Raw genomic sequence first — 27,609 nt, 5'->3', positions numbered from 1 at the left:
AGATCTACTGGGTTTGGAGTTGCCTCCTCTGCACAAGATCATGCTCATACCTGGGGTTCATGCTTGTGTGGAGGCTCAGTAGCGCTGGGCTCAATTGAAGGCATTGCTGCACTAAGTCCCAAAGAGTTGATCTGCTCCAAGTCTGTAAGATCTTCCTTGGAGGTGGTTTGGGAGGACAGCTCTAAGCCACTGTCTGTAGCAGGACTGACTGCAGAGGAGGTGTTTTCTGAACTTCCAGATGAGATGGGAGAAGGAGCATCAATAAAAGTAACTCCATCTACTGAGAAGAAACAGCAGCAACAGGTTATTAAAACTGTGACACCACCCCTCCACCATCCTTATCATTACATGTCGAAACAGCAACAAATAACTGCTTTAACCTGGGTCATGCTGCACCACAAATGAACTCTCAAAATGACATAAGAATGCAGAAGACTCAGATAAATGAGGTATCAGCAAGTCAAACAGATCACAAAGAGAAAGACTGGCAACTCCCTGTTATCACATAGTAGATAGAATCTAGTAGACCTTGTGAACAAATGAAGATCATATTCAAACAGAATGCATACATTTAGTTAAAATGGGAGAGGGCAGGCAAAGTGGTTGTACTTGACACAATCTGGAGGGGAAACAGGGCAGAGCAGATGCCAGGAGGGATATCTATCAGAGACTGGAGACCCTGCAGGAGATGGTCCTTTCCCTGCACCCCAAGTTGTCTGAACTGGAGGTACAGACTAGCTTGTAGGGAGGCAGGGCAGGAGAGACAGACACTTCATATGTCACAGCTACAAGGGGAAAGACCAGAGATGCTCCAGTCATAAGGCTTTAAGTACATTAAAATGTCTCCTTGCCCCTTCAAAGCATCGCTGGACTACTGAGGGACTTTAAGGGAGGACTGGTTGGCGCATCCAGAAAAAGGAAGAAAGTCTAGAAGTGACAGCAAGGGACCTTCCGTACTCTGCAGTTGAGGCCAATATAGGATCGCTGTACCACTGCAGCTGCGTTGCTGTAAGGTCTCCGTGTAGCCGTTCTATGTTGAGAGCTCTCCCGTTGACATAATTAAACCATCCCCAGTGAGCTGCAGTAGCTATGTCGGCAGGAGAGCATCTCCCGCCGACATAGCGTTGTCCACACCAGTGCTTTTGTTGGTGAAATTTATGCTGGCCAGGGGTGGTTTTTTCCACACCCCTGACTGATAAAACATTTTGCCAACAAAAGTGCTAGTGTAGACAAAGCCTTGCTGCGTACCAGCAGGGTCTGCCTGGGATAGTTAGAGCAAAGCATGTTAGAGTGCTTTAAAAATCACACCCATCTAGTGCATTTTGCCAGCACTGTATAGACAAGCTCTTATGCTCCTGTCAAGACCAAAGTTTGCATTTTCATTTTTCAATATTGCAACAATCCCTCTTGCCTTTAAGGACCCAAGTGCACAACGTTGCTCACCCAGAGAATTTATTCAATCTGAGAAGTCCCCTTGACTTCTCTGGTGCTACTGGCACAAGTGAGTGCCCTCCAGGAGTAAGAGTTGTACAACTGGGCCCTACATCACTGAACCCAAATCTATTTACTCCTGTAGCTACCCTCTGAGCAACATGTTAATCTGGCAAGTTTGCATCCTTATCAAAACTAGTCCAAATCATTCCTTCTCCCAACCTATCCAGGCCAGGTATGAAAAAATGCTCATGGTAAATAATTATTTGCCTGATTTATTTCGTCCCCATGGTCTGCTCAACTCTGAAGAGCTACACAAAAATACAACAACAAAGCTTCCCAGATCCTAATTCTTTTCCTACTTTCAGTGGAAACATTCCAGAGAATTGCATACATGAGAAACTGGCCTGACTCACCTAGAATCTATTTTGAACAACACAGGCTCTTGTATTGCTTCCGGCTCCAAATGTCTATGGTTAGAATAGCACCGGGGGGGGGGGGGGGGGGATACTACAGGACAGAAGGTTGATTAATGTTCTCAGGAATTACATTACCTCATTCTCGCGTTATTCCTGAAGCAGATGCAAGAGAAACTGTACACGATTATATATTATTCAACTGCTCAGAAGCTAATTTATTCCCCCAGGTTGACCATGTCTGAAATGTGGCATACAAGTAGTGGACTGGAACCACTTGCGGTTGTTGTGCTTCCCACACTGGAGAAGACAACATCAACATTGTTCAACTATTTAGACCTTATAGGGCTTCTATTTAGAGAAGTACCTGTACTACATGAGCTTCCTTCTTCAGTTAAGAACTGCCTAAAACTGTTCCTTGGTGCAGCATGGAAAATAATCCTGGGACTGGATGGACTCTTCCCACCTTTATCGCTACTAGAGAGCAAACCTTGCAGGAACTGGTGACTTCTGTTCTTTATTCCTGCTGTTTTTTTCCTCTCCATAAACAGAATTTGAGACCATTTCTAAACTTTCTCCCTGAAACTATGTGAAAGGATGGCAGATTAAAGGAGAAATGAACTAGAAAGATATGGAGGCATTTAGAGGGGGTGCTCGCACCTATTAAGGGAACATGATGGGTAGGAGCCTGAGTCTATTTATTTGCTTTCTATTCTTAACTTCAATTCAGCATATGACGAGGATGCAGATCCACACTGATCCATGCTTCCCTTCAACTTAATCAATAACTGTCATGAATACATAGAGTACCAAGATTAAATGAAAAATCCAGGGAAACAATATCTAATAATTTAGGACACAAGAATACAATATGCCTTGAAATAAGAGAAGGATGCATTTTCACCTTGCTCTACAGAATCTATAAAATCTGGCAGGTGTCTCAGATTCCAATGAAGTATGTTGGCATGGCAAGAAAACTGAGTAGGAACTTTTGAAAGGAAAATGATTTAAAATAGAAAGGCAAGAGTTTTTCCTGTGATTCCTCAATCAAACTGAGTTTCAGCAGAAACCAAATGAACATGAGAAGAGTCAGAACATTTTCATCATCTCTACATGTCAGGTGGATGCTCCAGAATCTAAGTTTTCATTTAAAACAACCCCACACGTTTGTAGCCTTCATGGTTGTAAGGGAAAATCTTGAAAATGTGAAGCAAGTACTTAAAGTCACATTGCAGAGCATGTTAACAGAATAAATGAACGAGCCAGAGTTACACATTATAAATTGCATATGAAACATGGGGTTTTGTTTAGTAGTGTATGTTGTACAGCTGATTTTTTTTTTTTTAAAGACAAAAGGCAAATATAAAAAAAAATACACAGACTTCTGCTACATAAGATAAATGGACTCTGGCGTCAACTTTGCATTTCCCCCCTCCCTGGTGTATATCCTTGTTGCAATTTAGAGATAATTGTTAAATAATGGCACAAGAGTGTCAGAGTTAAGGATGTGTGCCTCAGAAGGATTCATTTTTTTCATGTATGCACTGAGGGTGACAGATTGTTGAACTGAAATTGAATGTTAGAGAAGGTATTAATGTGTTGGTGCCAGGAGTAGGCTAATATTTGGATGTTTGTATTATGCTGGCTGTAATTTGCTCTACTTTATGATTTCCTTACTTTTCAATGTTTGCACTGTTGTGAGGAAACACCCTAAATCAGTGGTTCTCAAACTTTTGTACTAGCCCTTTCACATAGCAAGTCTCTGAGTACAACCCCCCTTATAAATTAAAAACACTTTTAAATATATTTAACATCATTATAAATGCTGGAGGCAAAGTGGAGTTGGGGTGGAGGCTGACAGCTTGCGACACCCAATGTAATAACCTCACAACCCCCTGAGGGGTCCAGACCCCCAGTTTGAGAACTCCTGCCCTAAATAGCCTTTTTGTGCATGCAGTATGCTTCAGAGCTGTGTACTCTACATAACTATAATAGCAACTTTCTTGTCTGCTTCCTTTCACTGCTATTGTTTACGTCTAATCTGTCAAAATTTAAGGAGTACATCAGACCAGAATCTACTCCACAGCCAACAGAACCCATGTACCCAAATTAAAGGTTAAAAACTGACACTGGGCAGTCTGTCTACTACAGAGCATACAAATTCTCCCTTCTCTCTGTATCACAGTAATACAGAGTAGCACACTTTGTGGTTTCTGAAGGCAGAGCTTAAGAGACAAAAAAAAAAAGGGCTCCTTGCATTTCTCTAGTCCCCTCACAAGTTCCCTCTGGGCCACTCTCACTTGGCCCTTCATTACAAGGACTTCCTGCAACTCCCCCCATCCTCATGCCAAGGGCTCTCTCCCCCTGACCTTCCATTCTTCCCCTTTCCTGAAAGCATGTGCCCCATCACATTCTCCTCTTCCCCTGTCTTGTGTGTTCCCATTCTCCCCTCCCCATCTCCACTCAAGGTCCATGCTTCCAAACCCACCTGCCCAATTCCCTCCTTTGGGTCTTTGCTTCCATCACCACCACTACTTCCCACCCCGCATTCTCTTGCAGGTCTCTGCATGTCCCCCACCTCCCATCATGTCACTGTTTCCCCCACCTTCACCTAATCTCCCAATCTTCCCCAAGTCCCTGATTCCCCCCTTCCCCTTTGCTCCAGTCCCTGCAGCTTCCCTCCACCCCCACTAATCTCTCTATAAGGTGCATTACCAACAAACAGAGGAACGCTGTTGAGTTGCACATAGAGCAGTAAGTATTCCCTCTTTCTCATACACTTCTTTCTGGGCTTGGATCATTGTGGGATGTGTGCTTCTAGGATCTTTGAAGACTAACACAGACTAAATACAGAAAAACTGAGTGGAAAAAGTGAAAAAAAAAATAAAGAGGTACAGCACAGGGCTACAAGATGGATGACACCCATCCTTTGGAAACAGGTTTCCACTTACCTGAGATGTTACTAGGCATAACAGTACCATTGGTGGCTGGTTGCTCTGTCCCTGGAGAGACCTTGGTTGCATGGCGAGTGGGCCTTGGGGATCTCTTCTGTTTTTTCCATTTAGATGAATCACTCATTCCTCCTGCTCTCATTTTCAGCTGTGAATAGTGAACACCAAGAACATCAAAACAGCAACATTGCGCAGCACAAAAGACCACAAAAATCTAGCCCAGAAAGGCTGCCCCAAAGGCACAAAAACAGTCACTCCACTATATCACACAAACCAAGCACCTCAAAGTCATGCAAACTAGCCCACAGCACCCTACTCCAAAAGTCCGCATCCCGACCCCAATTCAGGAGACAATTCACTTGGTGTCCTTCAATCCAAGTCCCCAGACCCTATTTTTCACATCAATGTCTCCCTGCTTTACACTAAAATGCAGTCTTCTTTAAGACTGCCCTTCAGATGCATCTCAAACATTTTCACTTTTGCCTGTTAAGTCCCTGCTAATGTTTTAAGTAATACTGTCCTAACAACTCTAAAGACATTTAAGTAGGCACCAATTCAAACCTTTTAAGGGAGCTTCCATAAAAATGACACAGTAGAGTTAGGAATTAAAATTCTGTCATCCAGTGCAACTCCATATCTTTTGTAGTTCTCCTCAGTCACACTTATACCCTGTCATACCTTACCTGACCTTGAATCTCTGCAGCAATGGGGCCTTCACTTTTTCCCTTTTGTCTGTTTCATTCATGATCAAGTCAATTTCCTTAATATCTTATTTTTCCTTTAGCTCTTGGGAAACTAATTCCTTTTCTTTGTTAATATTAACTTGATAGTATCAGACAGCAACCATGCCCCCCTTAATCTAGATTTTAACTTTTACTCCCCTTTGTTTCTACATCTAATCTAACCTTTGAATTGTTTTTGTCCTTTATACTTTTTCTAGTACTTGTATCCTTCCTAAGTTGTGCAGACTAAGACCATAGTACCTCAGAGACATCCAGACCAGGATTTGCAGTGTTGCACTATTACCCTGCTATGTCAACATCACACGCGCCCACACGTTCACATTTAGTAAATCTACGGCCACAGCTAGGTCTTGAAATGGCTACTTTCCAGACAGATGTCCCCCAGAGAGAGACTTAGTTCCTCTCACTGGGTCTAGGACTTAATGCTTGTTAGTACTGAATTTTGTTGCTACAGCCAACTGATCCAACCTCTACAGATCCCTTTACAGCAGGGTAGTTCTTCTGTGCAGCCATAACCACTCAGATTTGGGTGTTGTGAGCAGAGAGTTTCAACTAGGCAGCAAAAATATTAAACAGGTCCCAGTACTGATCCCTGGAGTTCCCTTAGTTGATGGTTTTTTCTTGCAAGCCTTACTATTATCCCTCTGTCAACCAATTTCTATTCCAGGCTTCAGTCCTTTATCTAGCTGGTATTTATCCAATTTTTCAGTTAACAATGTGGCAGTATATTGAATATCTGCCTGAGATCCAGATGGACTATCCTCCACAAAAATGCACTTCTGATCAAATTTCTGTAGCATTAAGTCAAAGAAATTGCAAGTTAAGGCACAGAAACAGCCAGACCAACTCTATTTGCATGTTTTACCAACTGATCAACACACTTCCAAAGCCACTCAGACTCCTCACCTCCACAATTCCTCTCTGCGGCCACCAAAGCACCCATTCAATTGTTCAAGATCAGCCAGAAGTTCTGAGTTTGATGCAGAAATCATTTGGTTATATTCTATGGCCTATGAATGGAGGCCAGACTAAATGGAGCCTTCTGGCCTTAATCTATGAACCCTTAATTATGACCATATCATTATTAAGATCTTTTATCAAAAGACAGATTTGCCTTGCCTATAACAGAGTTAAGGTTAGATCTCTTCTAAGCACAATTAAGTTTTAGAAGAACTGGATGTATACATTATGGCTTCCAGTATTTTTACCAATGTCATGGAAGCCTGCTCTTAGTAGCCTAGCACATTTGCAGTTGAATGTCTGTTGTGATAAAAGTACTAATTTCTCTATAGCATAGACACCCCACTGTATCTCACTGATCTAATGTTATCTAATGTAATTGTTCCCTTATTTTAGGTTTAAACTCTTTCATAGCATCTAAGGTATATTTTTTCCACTCTTCTCATTTTTCCATTTGCTATCAATTGTTTCGAGGGCTTCTTTCTTTCACCACCCATCCTTTCAGCCATTGTTTGAATCTTTGTATAGCAGTTAGCATTTTGGAAAACACAATACTGGAAGACCATCTCTCCCCACCCTCTCTTTTCTATCTAAGACTGTGTCACCCGTTTACATGGCCTATAATTTCTCTTATTTCAACAAAGCTTATGAAAATGTTATGTCCCAATGTGGCAACCCATTTGTGTAACTCTTCCTTGCACCACAAATTCTATTTGTTTGACTGCTAATCCCCAAGTTTTAGAGATGTTACAGTTTCCTTTGAGCTAGTTAATTAACAACAGATTTGGGACTGCACTGTCCCTTGCTATTTCCTCCAGTTTTTCAGTAAGAAACTACCCTTCCTTAGGTTGTAACTATTCCATACATGATAGAAAACATACACAATGTGAAATGTAACAGATCTCCATCATTTAAAAAGCTCACTGATAACATTTTTTCCATGTAGACATTCTGTTTGATGTCTCATCTCCCCTGCTTCCCAGTTCAGAGGGATACAAGCTATTATTCATTAACCTCCACGCTTGTTAATCCTTTATTTTAACCATAGGATTTCACTAGTATTTATTTGTGCTCCAGTGCTTACATACATAGCTTTGATCCACATCATTACACCAGCTGCTGATCTTTCCTATATAGACAATATCCTTCTATTCTGGTATTCTAGTCATGCACCTCATCCCACCGTGCCGCTGTATTCCCAGCATAGGTGCCTGCATGAGAATTTCCTGCTTAATGCCCTGACTTCTAGAATATAGCTAGACCATAGACTTTTGCCAGTTCTCCTCCTTCATATTTCATCTCTACCAGTTGCATTTTCCTTTTTTAATTTCCCCAGAAATCCTTTAAGAGTCCCAATTTTCTCAATTATAAGGTCACTTCCTGGTTCTGTGCCCCTTAATGCTTGTAGAGGTTTGAAGACAGCTATCAAACCTGGTCAGTGTACTGTTATTTGATTATTTTGTTAGAAATAAATAAGCTTAATTTCCTCATTTTTGGACCACATTTGAAAGATTTTTAGAGATTTTTATATGGTCAATTGCATGCCAAGAGGTGTAAACATGAAAGAGAAAAATGGAAGCATTAACCATTAAACCCAGAAAGGTTTATTTCAAAGCAATTGTAAGATATCAGATTTTGCTTCTAGTTACTAAACCTTGTGCCTGTTTCCATGACTTGCCTAAGTAATTAACCATTCATTAACTGATTGGTAAAGAGTGAAAACAAAGTCAAGCCAAGCCAGTGGAACACAGAAACAAGATCTCTTATTGAAAACTAGCCATGTTGGTTTCACCTCTTCTACCCTTAATCAGGATTTTAAGAAACAGGGAACTTTACAAACACCATTTTAACATGGTTAACTTTAAAATATTTAAGATGCTAGTTTGATTGATCTAGCTCTGTAAACAGAAGTTTGCTTTAAATTCTATATCTTCCCCCATACACAGATACAAACACACACACTGCCAATTTGCACCACTTGCCAGAGGCTCAAATTCAACGCTATGAGCAGACATGTAACCTCTGGGCCAGGAACACAAGAGACTCAATGACATTTCTTTATGATTTAACTTTAACATTCATTCAAATATTTGTATTTTATAACATATAAACCAAGGCCTATTTAAAACCTTTGGTTTTACAATTTAGGGGACAGTTAAGATTTACCCAGTAGGGCTTTTTCACCTCTACTCTCCAGAATTCCATATTCTGCTTCATTAGGAAAATAGTTTTATTAGGACATTTCTCAGGGAACTGGATAGCAAACGACTGCTGCTTAATCAGCACTGAATTAATGAGATTTATACTTACTGGGTACATGTTTGAAGGTGTTACAGTATGAAATTCTATGTTTGGGAGGTTCTGACAGACAGTCAAATAAAGATGAAAAGTAAGATCCTTTTTGTTGTTCTTTTTGTATTGTACTTAATTTTAAAGGTGTCTCGCAAACAATTTAATAGTTTTATGCCCTCTTGCTTTATTATGAAAATATAAACACAACCTGAAAGGCTGTCCACAGCTTCTCCTCCTCCCAGAAGAGGTTCCCTTCCCTCATGCTTCTTTTTACATTGGAAATATCAACAACATAAAAGCATGGTCTTTCCTGATTTTGCTAGATCATTTTGAACTTTTTTTTGGGTGGGAGTGGGGAAGAGGCTGAAGGAAGAGTATTCAAAAGCATATGTATTATTCCATCTGACACCTTAAATAATGGGCAGGGGTGTTGAAACTTCAAAGTTTCCTTTCCACCCAAGGTTTATTAGGTATTGAAGTTGAATAGAATTTTAAAATGCTGTGTTTTAAACAAATTAAAATTTTCTTTCCCTCTTTAACTTTCAGCATCTTGTGATGTTATAATGTTAGAAGTTCTCCAGTCAACCAGTGTCCTTCAGAATAGCCCATAACGGAATTTCTAGAGTAAAAACAAGCAAAATGTGGAATTTGAAAGAAAAAAGGGAACAATCCTTTTTTTCCCATTTGCAAGTCAAGCTTCGGCTGTTTTCGATACATCTAGTGCAATCAATATAAGATCTACAAGAATGTCCCAATTATACAGATTCCTCTACATTTGGGTTCCTTCAAACTCCAGTTATAACCAGGAAGTTTCTCCATCCTGCTAACTTGCTCTCTCCTCCTACTTTGTCTCCATGGCCACAACCCTCATCAGCTTACAGTCTGGGATAATTAGGGGAAATTGCCTCATGGTAGAAAAATCAATGTTTGATTTTCCTTTGCATAAAGAGAGGAAGTGCAACTAGCAGAGCCATGAGGCTCCCGCTCTTTTCCCCTTTGAACTGCCAGGCTTTGACAGTAAGATCCCAGCAGAGAGTTAGAAAAGTGGGGGTGTACTACTACAGCTTTCTCTAAGAGATCTGGGAGAGCCCATTATTCAACAAGCCACCTTACCTGCACACGTTTGGTTTTCCACAAGATATTGTAAGCCTCAAGAGAAAAGGGCAGGGGCCAATGATTAGTAACTAAAGCAATGAGACTAGCACGTGAGCTCATTCTAGATACAGCATGGAACTGGTCAGCGTACCGAGTGGCGTTCAAGACAATAGCATGCAGAGAGAATGCAGCCCCTGATCTGAGTCCTGCCCCAGTAAAGACACTGATGGGATCAGTCATCTCACACACCTCCACACACTTGGGAAACATCATTTTACACATTTAACAACAGGTCCTTTCCCCGTTACCCTACCCCTGGAAAAACCCAGAAACACCAATCCCCATTCTCTCTTCTTCAGAGCAGGAAGTTCAACTACAATACCATCTATCAGCAAGAAAGGGGATTCACTTAAGTTTCATTCTTGTGCAACTCAGCATAAGTACCCCATTTGTGGAAGTAGCTCCAGCCATAGTCTTTCCAAACTGTCCTGACTACAGAGACAGATGAGGCCATGCTGAAGACCCCTATGCACTTTCATTTCTGCTCTATCAGGAGCAAAAGAAGATAGGCACAGTGAAAGAAGCTCAGCCTACACTGGTCTATGAACTCAATTTGAAAGCCAAAAAATGGCTCCAGCTAAGTCGGTTTCTAATACTGTGTAGGGCCAATATGGACAGGGGCAAACTGTGGATCTAAAACACTTTTTAAAAATATTGTTCTAGTGGAAAGTACGGTTTCCAAGACGTGTTTAATCCTGTTTGGCCCCATTCACACCCACTGGGCAGAATGGTTTAGCTAAGGCCATTTTAGAACAGATTAAATATGGCTCTCAAACACTATTCCAAAGTCAGTGAAGCCAGAACCAAAGAGACTTGGCCAATACATCACAGCCCCATTTGAATGTCTGGGAGGCAGATGAACTCCCCACCACTGTGCCATGTAAAGGTGCTTACAGTCTGAGTCTGCAAACCAGAGTTGTCTGACTGTGTCTTTGTCAAGTGACTCCTCCATCATGCTTCTGCAACCATCACCCAAGAATGACATGCAAGACTTGGTCTTTGAGGAGTTACTTAGGCTGTGGGCAACAGGCTCCTACTCTGTTTTCACTGGCCACTGGGATGATTCATCCCTTGCCTACGCCCTCCCACTTCTTTCCTTCTGAAGACTCCTCAACAGTGTCCCAATTCCCACTCACCAAGACATTTAATGATCCAGTTAGAACAAGACTCTCTCCTTTCTGGTCCTGCCCCAGGCGGATCCACAACATTGGAAAGCAACCACTGCATGCATTCTCCCCAAAAGCCATGCTGTGTCAAAAGGGTACGGGGAGATTTGCTACACACAACATAACTCTATCCCAGGTGGTGTTTGCAGGAGAAAGGGAAGGAAGAAGAGATGGAGGGAGAAAGGGAGAGAGAGACCTTCAGGTTCTTAAAGAGCAGTACCCTCTCTAACTGGTTCAGGGCTTTGGGTTGTTCCCCACTACTTAGTTCCAGTTTGTTGAGGAGACATGGAGAGATCTGTGAAAGACAGGCAAATGCATGGTTTAAACAAAGCAAAATAAACCCAAAGAGAAAGAATAACCTGGCAGAGTGCAAGACTATGGGGGAGAATTGTAGCATGCGGTGAATGGACAGGACAAGGTGACAGTGTTTCAGAGACTGGACTTAGAGCATTGCCTTCATGAGCTGGGAGCAGCTATCACCTGATCACTGGATAGCTTGGGAGAGGATTTACTTACAGAAAATTACAGCTTGTGTATGTGGGCATTAGGAATTCTGGCATTTAGAGTATGTCACATAGATCAGTTCTGACCTTTCCCTGTTCTCACTGTCCCATCTTATGCTCAGCACAAAATCTGTTGCTTCCTTCCATCAGAGAAGGAAACATGCAACAACAGTGTGTCACCATATGCTGCCATGGAAGTACCAGAGCCTCTGCTGGTTCAGATCTGTTATCATAAGCGCACACTGACAGCAGATTTTCCAGGACACCTCTATGTAGAGCACCAGTCTAAGAAGAGTGGTTCTAAAATGTCAAGGATCCAGAAGGAAAGAAAAGACATATTACATTCTTAAACATGTGAGATCACATTTGTGGTATATACCCTACTGCATCCAGGTGCTTAACACTCATTGGCAAGGCAGCTGCACATACAAGATGGTGCTAGGCAACAACCCAGAGCCCTACAGTCCCCTTTCTCCTCCAAGAGGGTGTGGAGGGGAGAAGGAACATCCTCTTCCAAAAGATAGAAGCCCTCTTCTGAGCTCAGATTTCCACCATGGAGCATCCCTCTCCTAGTTTCCTACCTCTTCATGAGAAAAGCCTCCAAAAACCTTGTCAACACTAGGGAATTTTTACAAAGTTTTCACAGTGCCTCACCTACCCTCAAGAAGGCTTCCTTTTTAGGTCGGGGAGCAGGAACAAGATGCACTGGTAAGCAATACAGACAAATGTTGTGAAAGGGAAGGATGAAAAAGAAGCCGAAGAGATGTCAGAAAGGGTTAAAACATTTGGAAGGCATCACCACCAGATCCCAGGGCCTGCAGGGGTTCTAGATGAGGAGCAGCTGTTGGCTACTGCCACAGCTCTGCCTGACTTGCCCAGGCAATAATTCATAGGCAAAATTCATGGCTGGAAAAAAGTGAGCACAACTCCACAGAGTTCAATAAAGCTGTGCCCATTTACACCACTGGTGAATTCAGCCCTATGTTATTTAGTGTGCTTTCTTCACTGAGCTAGAGATTTCCAGGAACAACATAACCATAGATGTGAAGGCAAAGAAGAGAGATGTGAGCAAGCAAGAGGAGGCGGAGGAGACAGCAGGGAGTGTACTGGCTCTTACCTTCTTCATGTTAGCCCCCACATAGCTTTTAGGTTCTTCCTTAAAGTGAGGCAATCTGAAAGACAAAGAACAAGCAGGAATGCACACAGCCTCCCGGGCACTGGTGCAGGAAGAGAACACCCTCTTCAGATCTGGCTGCAAACACTAAGGATGGAGGACCACCTTGGACCCAAGATGTTCTCCAGGAAGTGGCCCTCTCCCAGTTTCTTTCTGCTGTAGAGGATGCTATGGGAAAAGCCTTCTCTACACTACGGAACGTTCATAGAAAGCACCCCACTGCTGCTAACAGTGGTACAGCTACGCTGATGTTAATTGCTTCAGGAGCACTCATGTAGCAAATTCCAGCTGCTGGTTTCAGCACTGCAAATTAAACTTGTCCAGAGCAAGTCCAAGTAGCACATTGCTGAAAATGGCAGCAGGAGATCAAGAACCACCTACACTAGGGCTCCCAATATTGTTAGTACCAGTGAACTGCGAATCAGTTTCTCTTCTCTCAGAAGCAGCAGAGTCAGATTTAGAGTAGTTATTACTTTGAACTTATCCCACGGGACCATCTAGAAACCCTGTTATCCTCCACATTGCACAGAATATAGTCAGAAATCCAGCACTATTTTCTCCAGTCCTCAGCCTGAAAGCCTCACATTAAGCAGCCCCCTCATTGGGGGTAGAGTAGATGGGAAGGTCAGAGCTCGGCAGAGATGGGCAGCTTAAACCTGTCCTCCCAAATGATCTCTGCAATAAACAGCATTTACGTCTTTAACACCCACACACCTTGCTTCCTCTCATCTGGCTTCCTTACACTTCTGGCCTTCACATGCTGGGGAGACAGCAAGCCCATGCCCCAGCTTTGCCCAAGGACGAACAGACAAGGTAATATTCCAAAGGAAAGGCAAATAGAGCAAGCCCACCATCCAGAGGCAGTGCTCACCCTACTCGTGCCCCAGTGACTGCCACAGGTATACAAGTTCAGCTGCTCTCAGGAACGAGCCATGGTGGTGATATTTTCAAGTTAAATTGGGAGGGGGAAAGAAAGAGGAAGCTGCATATGGATTTGTGAATAAGAACTCTGCCAAGCTGCCAAATAAGTGAAAACAATACATTGATCGTTGTTCCTTTATCATACACTTGCTTCTGAACCTAGCCACAAAGACCCATAGACCACGGGGTGTTTGCATTCATCCAGTTATCTATGTAGTCAGAATCAGAGTCATATTTCAAGACAGAAGGGACCAAAAGACCATCCAATATATCATACACCACGAACACCAACCCAACAACCCGAATTAGACTAAAGTATTACAGCCCACAGCAGGCAAAACTATTATGTGCCAGAAGCAGAGATTAGGCAGGGCCAAAGTGCACCAATACCCAAAGCACCCACAATGACTGGGAAACGATTACATGAGATATACTCAGAGAATCCTGGCAAGTGACCCACACCACACTCTGCAGATGAAGGCAAACCCTCCCCCCTGCCAGGTCACTGCCAATCTGACCTGGGGGAAAATTCCTTCCTGATCCCCCAAGTTAGACCTTTAGCATGTGAGCAAGAACCAGCCAGCCAAGCATACAAGAAAGAGAATGCTCAGTCTACCTCCCAGCCCCTCTCCCCCCAATATCCCATTTCCAGCCATGGCCATCCCTGAGACTTCAGAGACAGGAGATTTTAAAAATCCAGAATACATGGAGGGTATGGTCAGAAGGAATCCCTTCCTGACACCTGCAGGTCGCCAGCTGAAACCCCGAAGCTTGAGCTTTTAGAAATGTAAGACAAACTGGAATTGAGCCCGAGGGCTCCTGAGCCCTGACCCCCACAATCACAAGCAATCCTGTCAAACAATCACACTCAAATTTGTCTCTTAAAATGAATTAAATTTTTGCCCTCAACAACTAGTGGGAGGCTGTTCCAGAAACAACTCCTCCTGATGGTTAGAAACCTTTGAATTTCTAGCCTTTATTTATTTGTTTATGGTCTGTTTATGCCCATTTTTGTGCCAACATTGTCCTTTAGCTTAAATAGCTCTTCATCTCCCTGATATTTACCCCTGATGTATTTATAGAAAGCAATCATATCCCCTCAGCCTCCATTTTCTAACCTAAACAAGCAAAGATCTTCAAGTCTCCTCTCATAAGATAGACCCTTCCATTCTCCTGATCATCCTAGTATCTCCTCTGCACCTGTTCCAGTCTGAATTAATCTTTCTTGAACATGAGTGACCAGAATTGTACACAGTATTCCACATGAGGTCTTACAGGTGCCTTGTACAATGGCATTAATACTTCTGTCTCTACTGGAAATGCCTTGCTTGATACATCCTAAGATCAAACATGCTTTTTTCAGTCACATCATATTGGTGGCTCATACTCATCCTGTGATCAACCCACACGCCCAGGTCTCTCTCCTCCTCTGTTGCTTCCAATTGATGAGCCCCCAGCTCGTAGCAGAAATGCTTATTACTAGACCCTAAATGCATGACTTTTCACTTTTGTACTATTGAATTTCATCCCATTTCTGTCTCTCCAGGCCTCAAGGTCATCCAGATCTTCCTGTATAATATTCCAGTCCCAGATCTTATTGATCATCAATAATGCCTCCCAACTTTACTAATGAAATATGCTCATGATACAGACTCATACTTTCTGTGCCAGGGTCATCAATAAAAATACTGAATAAAGGTTGGTCCCAAGACTGATCTTTGAGGAACTCCACTAGTAACAGCAGCAAAGAGTCCTGTGGCACCTTATAGACTAACAGACGTATTGGAGCATGAGCTTTCGTGGGTGAATACCCTCTTCGGCGGATGCATGTCAGATCCAGACTAACACGGCTGCCCCTCTGATACTCCACTAGTAACTTCCCTCCAGTCAGGTAATTCACCTTTCTGCATAACCTGTTGCCTTTCTCCCCTTTAGCCAGTTCCTTATCTACCTTGTAATTCTTGTACTGGTCCCCATCTTCTCTAATTTAACTAATAATTTCCCACATGGTACCACGTCAAATGCTTTACTGAAGTCCAAGTATATAAGATCTACTCCATTGCCCTTATATAAAAAAATCTGCTATTTTCTAAAAGAAAGAAATAAGGTTAGCCTGCAATGATCTATGTTTGGTGAACCCATGTTGCTTTTCCTCCCCTTTATCATTTGCCTCCATGAATTTAATTATTTTTTCCTTCATAATTTGTTCTAAAGCCTGGAGTGCTACTGATGTTAGATTAACAAATCCAATTGCCCAGATCACATTTTCTCTCTCTCTCTTAAATATACGTATGACATTAGCAACTCTCCAGTCATACCACATTACCTTTGAATAGATACATTTATTAAAAATCCTTGCTACCGGATTAGCAATTTCATGTGTCAGTTCTTTCAGTATTCTGGGATGGAAATTATCTAGTGCCACTGATCTGAGCCCATTAAACTCTTAAGTTTTTCTTCCACCTCAGATGTGGAACAGAGATGGGGCTAGCAGGGCCAGTTGCAGCGGCTGGGAATGTGGAAGATGGAAGGATGTGCTTGTGGGAACTGGGAGGGTTGAAAAAAAGAGCAGAGGCACTGCATTCCCCAGTCAGCATTTCTTGTAACAAACTTACTGCACTGCTTCCTTTTGACTAGATCTCTATATTTGTATAATACCCAGAGAAAGGCTTTGATTATTTCATTGGCCAGGAAGAGGAGTTTAGGCATTGCTTACAAAAATGAATTAACGACTGAGTTTCAGAAGGAGAGGGAATCCTAGTTCAACACTTTGGCAGTGTTGGTCAGGGCACAAGATTCATCCAAATGACAAGCTGCCCCAAGTGACCCTGAAGCAGTTTAAATTCCTTTCAGCATCTGAGGTGAAACTCTGCGGGAATTAAGCATATGTCTATTTAACACGGTCTTTCTATTACATTTTTAAAGAGAACTATATATTTTTAAAGCATAGAAATGGATTCTGGGTTTTTGAGTGGAATTTGCATTATCTGGCCAAAGAACCTTTTCTTAACCAAAAGTTCTTGTTTGGTTGTCTGTCTGTCCCTGAAGGGCACCTTAAACCATACAACTTGGTCTAACCCCCCCTCCAGTCTTGGTGAGACAGCCCAAGAGAGAAGGACCAAATCCTCCCTTCCCCACCACCCTGAAACCATGGTCTGATCAAACGGATTTTCTGTGGGCCCCTAAGTGGAAGTGTGGAATCTTCCTGTCCATAGAGGGCCATCTCAGCAATGCTGAGGCAAACACAAGCAGGTTTACCTTGTGAAGAGCAGCTGCACCATGTCGACCAGAGTGTGCTCTGCAGATTTTCTCAATAACTCTGCGAAGACAAAAACAAATAACACAGGTGTCATTACTCACTGTGATATTATCAAGAGGCTTCTCCAAGCAGACTCCCCTCCGAGCCTTGTTTACAGAGGATTATGGCAAATTTATTAAAACCAGCTCCAACTCTGCCTTGCTGCAAAATGGGCACATACTCACAAGGTGGCGCCACGGAGCCAGGGAAAAAAACAGAGGAGCCACTGAGCAAGAAGTTGTGCAGTGAACCTCTGACTAAGTTTCCATAAAACTGCAGAAGCTTGTGATGTTGTAAACTCAGCATATTCCCCTCGATGGATTTCATGCACTGGGCCTAGATGCAGAGGTCTGGAGAGCCCAGATCATTTATTAGGAGCCACCACCATGGGAATATGAAGAACAAACCTACCACTGAGTCTCATTTCAAAGCATATACGGAAGCAGGACTGCATGATCTCACACACTGACTCATTGGTGAGATGGGCTCCCACTGGAGTGAGCAGCAGGGTCCTCAAAACCTGCAAAAAGCAAAGTTTAAACGTAATGCAGCACCAATGCCATTCACCTGCACACTGAGACAGGGTCGAGGCACTCAGAAAAGGTCTGCTTGGAACCCAGGAATCACTGCCATGAGTGAAAGGAGGAGGGTTTCCAGAAGTCACTTCAAAGTGACTGTTGTGCTCAAGGGCAGGAAAGCTGGAGAGCAAGAGTGATGGCTCTGCTCATAGGCCTGGCACCTCACATGCTGCCCAACACTTGGGTTTGCTAAGATTCCTTAGCCCAAATGCAGATCCAAGTGATATACAACTCTAGGCTTGTCTCAGAATAACTCCTTTCACTCCCCCCCTACAGCCCTCGGCTACCACCAAAGAAGCTGCTGGGTTCCCCATCCCTGCTTTCCCCACCACTGGAGAGGAACACACACAGGCTAGGATCAAGGCTATAGCACATCAAGAACTCTATTTAAAATCAATTCATTTAAGCTTTTAATTATTTTCATTTGGAAAAGCTTTTACCACAGGTACATGAGCCATCTGTTTAAAAATAAAGTCTGTCACTAAGCTCCTGCAGAGTCAAAACACTGCTCCCTCCCCCCCGCATCTCCATGTAACTGGATCCACTCAGCGCCAGGCAGCAGCCATTATGGTAATTGCCACTTCTCTCCACTTACCTGCAGAATTTTCATCAGGACAACCTCATCGCTCGCCGGATCTGTGCCCACAAATCGGGCATGCGTGACGGCGTCCGCCATGTTCTCCATTCCCTCAGCTGTGCCCTCATGGCTGGGATCTGCACAAGAAAACAAAGAAGCCATGACAGGAAATGGAAACTGACAGGGAAAAGCCAGCTGCAGGCTGTCGCCTCTGTGCGGAGACACTGACCCAGAGCTGCTTCACTTACATCTGCTGTCTTTTTGTGTGGCTTGGGGGTAAACTCCTTTCCCTGTAGGGTCCACTCAACTTCCGTTAGCACTGATTGGCGTTTTGTTTATTGCTATAGTTTTCAGTATTGCACACAGGGCACTTAATTGGGGACAGGAACTGCCTTTTCTGTTTGCAAAGAGCTTATGTTCCAACAGACAAAGGACAGGGGAGAGGAGTAAGTGATTATGCTGATTACGTCCCCTCGTCCCCCCCAGATCATGTTTTTGTTGGTAAGTTATAAGACTACTCCCCAAACACCCATGACCTAGTCAGCTGTTAACCGCATCACACTGGGGAGGGAAAAAATGTCAACATATGAAACCAGTTTCCATTTGCTAAACTCACTTCTACTACAGGCATAGGAGTCCCTGCCTGGGGTTTCTCCCCGACAGGGAAGGAAGCTGTCCTCTGCTGCCTGGGGTTTCTCCCAAGAGGCAGGAGAGGGAGAAGAGGCCAGCAGCTCTCTCAGGGGGAAAAGGGTAGACAGACAGGACCATGGCTGAGATACCAGAGCTGCAACCCTCCCACTTCAATCAGTCATCAAGGCCCCTCTCTCCATTTCATTCTCTTGTATCTACAAACATGGGTGCAGCTGAGAGGGAGCTTTGGATAGGATTGTTGCCAGTAACCGTATTTTGTGCCACATTTCAGTGGCTTTGGGAAAGCTGCCTCTGGCTTTGATTTCATTCTCACTTAAACAATACCGCATTGAGCAAGAGTCTTGTTACCATCTTACCTAAACAGTCATTAGGAAAGAGAGGAGACAAACTAAACACTAGTTAATACCTCATTAATTGGGGACAGGGCTCCATGAACTCCAGCAAACACGTATCTGGCAGAAGAGCCCTGGAAACGAATGGGCCTTGTGCACTTGGCGGAGAAGCTGCAGCAGATTCTCTCTTCAGCTCTAGTAGCATTCACACCTCAACTGCTAAAGTCTACATATTAAAGAAAGCTGCCCTTGTTGTGTTCCATGCCCTCCGTGTTCCTTCACGGAGAGCAGGCTCAATGGCGCTGTGCAGATTCTGAAAAGCTACTGTGTAAGAAATATTTTTCACAGCTACACGCACGGTATGTAGCAGCCTGCCACTGGCTGAGGCACAGATACTACTGGCTGAAGGGCAGTAGCCCACCAACACAGCATGCATCCCAATCTTATGCAGATCTTGCCTTCCTCTGATGGGTTTGTTTTTACATATTTGGGCAATGCTTATATAACCCATCGTTATACAACGTCTTATTAAACTGATCAGAGTCTGTCAGAGATTTGGATTGGTCATTTATGACTCCATGTCAATGGCATCCTGTTGAGCACTGACACTTGGTGGCAAAAGGCAACATGTGGACCTCAATGTCAGAGAGGTGATAGAAACTATCTGGTGGCCTGACTTAAAAGTAGACCTTTCACTGCTTAGGATATACAATGGCTTCTACCATTGCTATCACCAGCTCAGCTCCACCCGTGGTGGTGCTAGTGCAGACTAACTGAGCTGGGTCAGGTGACCTTGTGGTTTTAACTACTGACTCTCATCTTTTGAGGAATTCAGGCAATTCAGGGGTCCTCTCAGCAGGAGCTTTAAGGGAAGTGGAATAATCGGAGTGGGGAGAATATGCTTCAAACCTCTCAATAAGCAAGCTCTTCCGCAGCTACAAAGAGCAATGGAGCAAAGATAGGCACTTCCAAGTGACTCAAGTAGTAAATCAAACTAGCTGTAGAAACAGGTAGCATACCCAAGGTACAGTTGCTATAATTTATTCTCATCAATTCCACTGAGGAGGAATGTGGAAAAAGGAACAATTGAGTGTTTTTTATTTTAATAAATATGAGAAGGTTCAGGGACAATGCAGCATGTAAGAGTTAGGAACACAGAAAAAAAAGCTTAAAGGCCTACCCACATGTTATCCAATAGATAGTCATAGCACAGCATGAAGTTAACTCATTCCCCAAAACTTGGACTATTTAGCTAGTCATTTATTACTCGTCAGACTGCTGTACAGGTTCTTAGTAGCAGATGTATACACCAGAAAATAAAACTAAAAAGAACCAGGTCAGAACTGGAAGGGGATTCTTATTCTCACCACAATATAAACCAATTCTACTACCGCAGGAGGTAGTTATTTCTCTCAATCTACACAAGATGGATCATCTCTACTGCAGCATACAAATTCAAAGAGTGGCTCCCCTGTGGTGCTGAAGATAGAGCTAAACTGGTGAAAATCCAGACTGCACCTATAGACATGCTGAGCCCAGTGATGTTGAGAGTGAAAGTTTGTTTTAGAAGTGGAAATCTAGAAAGCTGCTATGAACATTCTGAAGTCCATGACATGTATGGCGATTGCAGCAAAGCAAATACATTTCAAAGGGAAAAGTAGAGAATATGCTTTTGAAATTCACTGCAAGCCTTGACTGAAGGTTAAGGACTACTCAAGACATCTAGATAGGTTTTGTGAAGTGCTGTGGAGGAGCCAGTGGTCATGGTACATGTTGGTACCAGTGAGGTAGAGAAAGGTAGGAGAGAGGTTCTAGACACCAAATTTAGGTTGCTAGATAAAGAGAAGAAAGGATCTCCCTGGTAGCATTCTCTGAAATGCTTCTAGTTCCATGCCCAGGACCAGTTAGATAGGCAAAACTACAGGGTCTCAATGCGTGGATGAGATAGTGGTGTTGGAAGGAGGGATTCTGGTTTATTAGGAACTGGAAAACCCTGTGGGAAAGTGGAGCTTATATAGGAAGGATGGGCTCCATCTAAAGCAAAATGGAACCAGACTGCTGGCATGTAAAATGAAATAGGTTGCAAAGCAATTTTTAAACTAAGGGCTGGAAGAAAGCCCACAAGTGAAGAAGAGCACATGGCTTGGACACGGACATGCCTTCAGGGAGGGTTTATTAAAAGGAGCTACTCTATTACCCTTGTGAAGAAGGGAGGACAGAAGTTGAACACAGTACAGGCAGGAACTGAAGAGAAACAGTCAAACGAAAAAATCCCATTCAGTTACATTACATGAAAGTAGACAATTAAATACTGACAAATTTAATAAATGCTTGTATACAAATGCTAGAAGTCTAAGTACTAAGATGAGTCAACTTGAGTGCCTTGTATCAAATTAGGATATTGATATAATAGGCATCACAGAAACTTATCAATGGAAAATGGTAATACCAGGGTACATAGAATCAAATATAGTAAAAATCTTAAATCAAATTGTACCACAGAATCTCTATAGATAGAAATTCTGTGCTTGAATAATAAGAGTATAGCAGTAGGAATATACTACTAACCACCTGACCAGGATGGTGACTGTGAAATGCTCAGAGATTAGAGAGGCTACAAAAAACAGAAAAAACTATAATAATGGGGGGTCTCAACTCTCCCCATATTGACTGGGTATATGTCATTTCAGGACAGGATGCGGAGATAAAATTTGTAGACAATATTACTTTTGCTTCTTAGAGCAGCTAGTTCTAGAACCCACAAGAGGAGAGGCAATTGTTTAGTCCTAAATGGATTACCAGTCTGTAACAGCAACCATAATGTAATTAAATTTAGCATCCTTGTAAGGGAGAAAATACCAAAGACATTCACCACAGTAGCATTTAACTTCAAAAAGGGAAACTACAAAAAAAATGAGAAAGCTAGTTAAACAGAAATTAAAAGGAATAGTCACAAGGGTGAAATGCCTGCAAACTATTTAACAAAAACATACCAAAGGCTCAACTAAATGTGTATCCCAAATTTAAAAAAAAAATGTGAGGAACAGCAGAGTAAAAGAGACAAAATGGAATCCTTTACAAATTGGAAGTCGAAGCCTACTGAGGAAAACAGAAAGGAGCATAAATTCTGGAAAGTCAATTGTCAAAGTATAATTAGGCAGGCCAAAAAAGAATTTTAAGAACAAGTAGCAAAAGACAAAAACTAATAGCAATTTTTTTGTTTAAGTATATCAGAAGCAGGAAGCCTGCCAAACAGTCAGTGGGGCCACTGGATGATCGAAGTGCTAAAGGAGCACTTAAGGAAGACAAGGCCATTACAAAGAAACTAAATGAATTCTTTGCACTGGTCTTCAACACAAAGGATGTGTTGGAAGTTCCCACACCTCAGCCATTCTTTTCAGGTGACAAATCTAAGGAACTGTCCCAGACTAAGTGTCAATAGAGAAGTTTTTGGATAAATTGATAAATTAAAACAGTAGTAAGTCACCAGAACCAGATGGTATTCACCCAAGAGTTCTGAATGAACTCAACTATGAAATTACAGAACTACTAACTGTAGTATGTAACCTATCACTTAAATCAGCCTCTGGAATAGATGACAGAAGGATACTGAATGTGACATCGATTTTTTAAAAAGGCTCCCGAGGGGATCCTGGCAATTACAGGCCAGTAAGCCTAACTTCAGTACCAGGCAAATTGGTTGAAACTATAGTAAAGATCAAACACAATATGTTGGGGAAGAGTCAACATGGCTTTTGTAAAGGGAAACCATGCCTCACCAATCTATTAGAATTCTTTGAGAGGGTCAACACACACGTGGACCCGGGTGATCCAGTGGACACAATGTACTTGGACTATCAGAGAACCTTTGACAAGGTCCCACACCAAAGGCTCTTAAGCAAAGTAAGCAGTCATGGAATGAGAGGAAAAGTCCTCTCATAGATCAGTAAGTGGTTAAAAGATAAAAACAAAGGGTAGGAATGAATGGTCAGTTTTTACAGTGAAGAGAGGTAAATAGCAGGTTCCCCCAAGGATCAGTACTGGGACCAGTACTGTTTAACATATTCCATATGATATGGAAATAGGGATAAACAGCGCAATGGCAAAAATTTGCCAACAATACAAAATTACTCAAGATAGTTAAGTTCAAAGTAACAGATCTCACTAAACTGGGTGACGGGGTAACAAAATGCCACATGAAATTCAATATTGATAAGCGCAAAGTAATGCACTTTGAAAAACAATCCCAACTATACATACGAGAAGACTGGGGTCTAAATTTGCTGTTACCATTCAAGAAAGATCTTGGAGTCATTGTGGATAGTTCTCTGAAAACATCCGTTCAATGTGCAGAGACATTCAAAAAAGCTAACAGAATGTAAGGACTCTTTAGGAAAGAGATAGATAATAAAAGAGAAAATCTCATAATGCCACTATAGAAATTAATGGTATGCCCACACCTTGAATACTGTGCATGCAGTTTTGGTTGCCCTATCTCAGAAAAGATATATCACAACTGGAAAAGTTTCAGAGAAGGGCATCAAAAATATTTAGGGGTATGGAACAGCTTCTGTATGAGGAGAGATTAAAAGACTCTTAGAAAAGAGATGACAAAGGGAGGATATGGTAGAGATCTATAAAACCATGCACAGTGTGGAAAAAGTGAATAGGGAAGTGTTATTTACCCATCTCATAACACAAGAACCAGGGCTCACCTGATGAAATTAACAGGCAGTAGGTTTAAAATAAACAAAAGGAAGTACTTCTTCATACAACACACAGTCAATCTGTGGAACTCGTTGCCAGGATATGTTGTGAAGGCCCAAAGTATAACTGGGTTCAAAAAAGAAAAACAAATTCATGGATGATAGGTTCATAAATGGCTATTAGTCAAGATGGTCAAGGACACAACCCCATGCTCTGGATCACTCGATAATTGCCTTGTTCTGTTCCCTCTGAAGTATCTGGCACTGGCCACGGTAGGAAGGCAGGATACTGGGCTAGATGCACAACTGGTCTGACCCAGTATGGCTGCTCTTATGTTCTCTACAGCGTCTATCAAAGAAATTGGTTGCTAGTCGTCCTATAGAAATAGCAAAGCTCAAAAAATAACTAATCCAAAAGCAAATGCACTGGGAAATAATGGAGATAAATTCAACTGACGTTAATATTGTCACAAGGTTTCCTGTTGCTGCAAAAAATTGCCATGGTATATACAGAATGTAAGTGTCCAAGCAAAGATGAAGTGTTTATTTCAGAGCAGAAGACAACCTGTGACAACATTCTGTAATAATGACTATTTCTACCAAAGTACATGCATGATGGATACTTAATTGTTTTACTTGTTTTGTTTTGTTTTTAAAACCATGATTACCTGTTCTGTTCATTCCCTCTGGGGCACTTGGCATTGGTCACTGTCGGGAGACAGGATACTGGGCTAGATGGACCTTTGGTCTGACCCAGTATGGTCATTCTTATGTTCTGACTGGACAGCAGACTTACAGGCTGCACGCTACACCATTAATAAATGGCTGCATTAATACCAACTCATAACAGACCTTTGCCAGTTGGAGATCAGATGTCAAAAAGTGCACTCAAGAACTGTGTTACTCTGAAGAGGATGTTTTCTGATTTAAGAGTTTTCAACCACTCTCTCTCAATACTGGTTAAACAACCAACCACCTGACTAGCTGGCAGAGATTCCATCTGAGAGAATGAGAAATGCGTGTTGTCCACAAAATGCCTTTAGGAGTAGGAAGAGGGAGCTGTTTATAAACATACTGCATCTCAAGACACCTCTTCAAACGTGTTGTCTTAAACACGCCAGTCCTTCCACTGCACGCTGGTCTTAAACCCCCAAGTGCAGAGCACAGGCCATCTGCTCCCACACAGATCTAACAAATGCCAATTTTGGAAAGGGTTCTGGTTTGGTCATTCAGTTACCCAGAGTTAGAAAGCACAGCAAACATCAGCCACACTACATTTCCCCACTCTTGTTCCCTGTTTATAATCTGGGAAAAGCTTGCTTGTTAAGAAGAGTTTTACACTTTGTGTATCTTTATATAGCACTTTGATAGTTCCTGTGCTGGAGTGAAGTTAATATCACAAAAGGGAAGGTAAGAATGACAGGGCTTTCATATAACAATGCAGCCCCAGCCAGACATTCAATCAGCACCGTTAATCCCAGCCTCATTGGTGTCTGGAAAAGCACAAAAGGCAAGGCCCCTGCAAACATCACCTGAAGCAATCACTGAGAATTTGGATTACAGGTGCTGTTCCAAAACAAAAACCAAAGGATTCTGCCATTGCCTGCAAAAATCACACACCCCACACACTTTAGAGGTGGCCTCTTGCTGGGGAGCTCTGGTGTGACCTGTAGCTAATTAGGAAGTTAAAGAATGTTGTCAAACTCTCAATCATTTTCTGTCTAGCTTTGTTAAAATAAACAACTGAAATCCTAAACCAACTGTCTTTAGCCATTTATGCAGTTATTCTGCTGACTGAAACGCAGCATGTCTACTGTACAGGTGACCCTACCTATTAAAACACAAAGCTAAAAGTGTATCTGACATTTTGGTCCTACTTCCCAGTTCACAAGCACACACACAGGAAGTCATTGTGTACTCATTCCACTTAGAAACTGTCATGTCCTCTTTCTACCAGGATACAAGAGCTGCACTGTTGCTTACATTTTCAAAGGTGCTCGTGCTAGGAATGGTTTATGTGTTGCTAATGCATTTATTGTCACAGTACATTACACTAAAATTATATAAAAAGTTTGGAGATATCCCACCAGTTAAGCATTTAATTTTACCATTACACACACCACTACAGAGACACCAAAGTACCAACCAGAAGAAACAGACTGAGATGCCCATTTTAATAGGTCACAAAGATCCCAGTTTCTTAGCATTTCTTTTCTTAACTTGGGGACTGGGTTTCTTATGTTGAAGTGATGATTAGATTCATCTACAATACAAAGCTTTCTGGTAACAAGTACCTGAAACCTAAGTAAGCAGGAGCTGCCATTTGTCACTAGATTCCAGCTCCACAACCACTCTACCCTATAAACACAAGATGTGGGAGACGACCTCAACTTTTTTCCATCCTTCAGATGCAATGTCTGGCTTTTTTGTTCCTGCTAGGTCTCTGCCACCTCAACACAAGCAGTGGCACATAGCATGTTCTGCGGTGATTGCTGAAAACGACTCAGTGCATACAGCCACGAGGGGGTGCTACAGAACAACGCAACATGCACCACCCTCCAGCCCTAATCTAGTGATGTTCCTAGAGTCTAGTAAGCACAGGAAGAGTTTCAAGTTTCCACTGAACCCTAATCTCCCAAATGGCTAATTTAAAAATATTAGTGACAATTTGATATCCTCCCCACTGCTCCCAAAAAATACTCTCTCTTTATACAAACAAAGAAGTAATAGCAAAACTACTCCATGTCAACCGAGAGAAGAGAGTTTTTCAGGAGCTGACAGAGACAATGTAGGCCACTGGACAAGGACTGGACTATAAAAAAAAAAATCTACCTATCACAGAACCACCAAGATCTGGGAATACCTCCCCAAGTAACCTTGCTGAGTTTATTGTGTGTGTGAACCTATTATTGTAACCCTTGCCCTCATTTTCCACTCTCCCTTCCCACCTTGTTATACTGTGTCTGAAAGCACATGGCAAACACTCCAGTGCATGGATTGCTCCTTTGTGTATTTCTGTGACATACCTAACACACTTCTAGGTGCTTAAAATAAATATTCCAAATGCCCTGAAATGCCTGCAATGGTTAGAAAAGACTAGAAGTCCTAGAGCTATTTACTACCATCTACTACCATTCTAAAGCTGTGAATGGCACTAGTCAGCATCACATGAACCAAGTTTACAGAAAACACACTTCCCCATTATTTCCTAAGTATTACTGAAGACTCTGTCACCCTCACACCATCAGCCCAGGCAGACTTCAACCCTGAGAAGGCTGCAAATATGTATTACCCCATTATGCATGGGATTTCCAGAGTATACACTTGGCTGGCATTTTGGGAAATGCCAGTGATCCAAGCCCCATACCTATTAATGCGTATGAGAGGAACTTGTTCACAGATGTCAGGGCCAACCCAGTGATGGGACCTGTAGTGTCTTCAGAACGGATTACTTCCAGGAAGGGTCGGAGAAAGATGTTGGGTTCAATTTCCGAAAGCTCTGTAAGAAAAAGAGATCATCATTAGAGACTTAGTTTACCAATGGCCAGACCACAGAACTAAAAGCAACTTGTGCTAAAAACAAATTCTCGTAACAGGGGAGTAAGTTCTGTGGGACCTTGGTGTACAGCCAGGATGATCATCCCTTTGGTGACCGGCAGGATGATTCGAGCCTGAGACAATATGCTCGCAAACTCCAACAGCATACTACGTACTAAGTCCTCACGTTGCCAATTTGCTCATTAGTCTCATTCATT

The 27,609-nt window shown here is 42.4% G+C and overlaps 1 protein-coding gene across 7 annotated transcripts in view; it reads right to left on the bottom strand.

Moving 5' to 3' along the window:
- Nucleotides 1-27,609, bottom strand: part of GBF1 (golgi brefeldin A resistant guanine nucleotide exchange factor 1) — a 170,888-nt gene that overhangs the window by 47,906 nt on the left and 95,373 nt on the right. For 5 of the 7 annotated variants that reach the window (XM_039547186.1, XM_039547188.1, XM_039547189.1 and 2 more), the window contains 7 exons: nt 27,222-27,353; nt 18,184-18,302; nt 17,422-17,530; nt 16,971-17,031; nt 12,735-12,789; nt 4,799-4,946; nt 51-280 (listed from right to left, as the gene is read on the bottom strand). In XM_039547186.1, coding sequence (XP_039403120.1) covers nt 51-280; nt 4,799-4,946; nt 12,735-12,789; nt 16,971-17,031; nt 17,422-17,530; nt 18,184-18,302; nt 27,222-27,353 — 854 coding nt within the window. The remainder of the gene's footprint in view (nt 1-50; nt 281-4,798; nt 4,947-12,734; nt 12,790-16,970; nt 17,032-17,421; nt 17,531-18,183; nt 18,303-27,221; nt 27,354-27,609) is intronic. The other 2 variants (XM_039547187.1, XM_039547192.1) reach the window with 1 other exon arrangement.

Source organism: Mauremys reevesii, linkage group 7 (genome assembly GCF_016161935.1).
Source record: "Mauremys reevesii isolate NIE-2019 linkage group 7, ASM1616193v1, whole genome shotgun sequence".
NCBI lineage: Eukaryota > Metazoa > Chordata > Testudines > Geoemydidae > Mauremys > Mauremys reevesii.
This window is presented reverse-complemented; position numbering and strand designations above follow the sequence as displayed.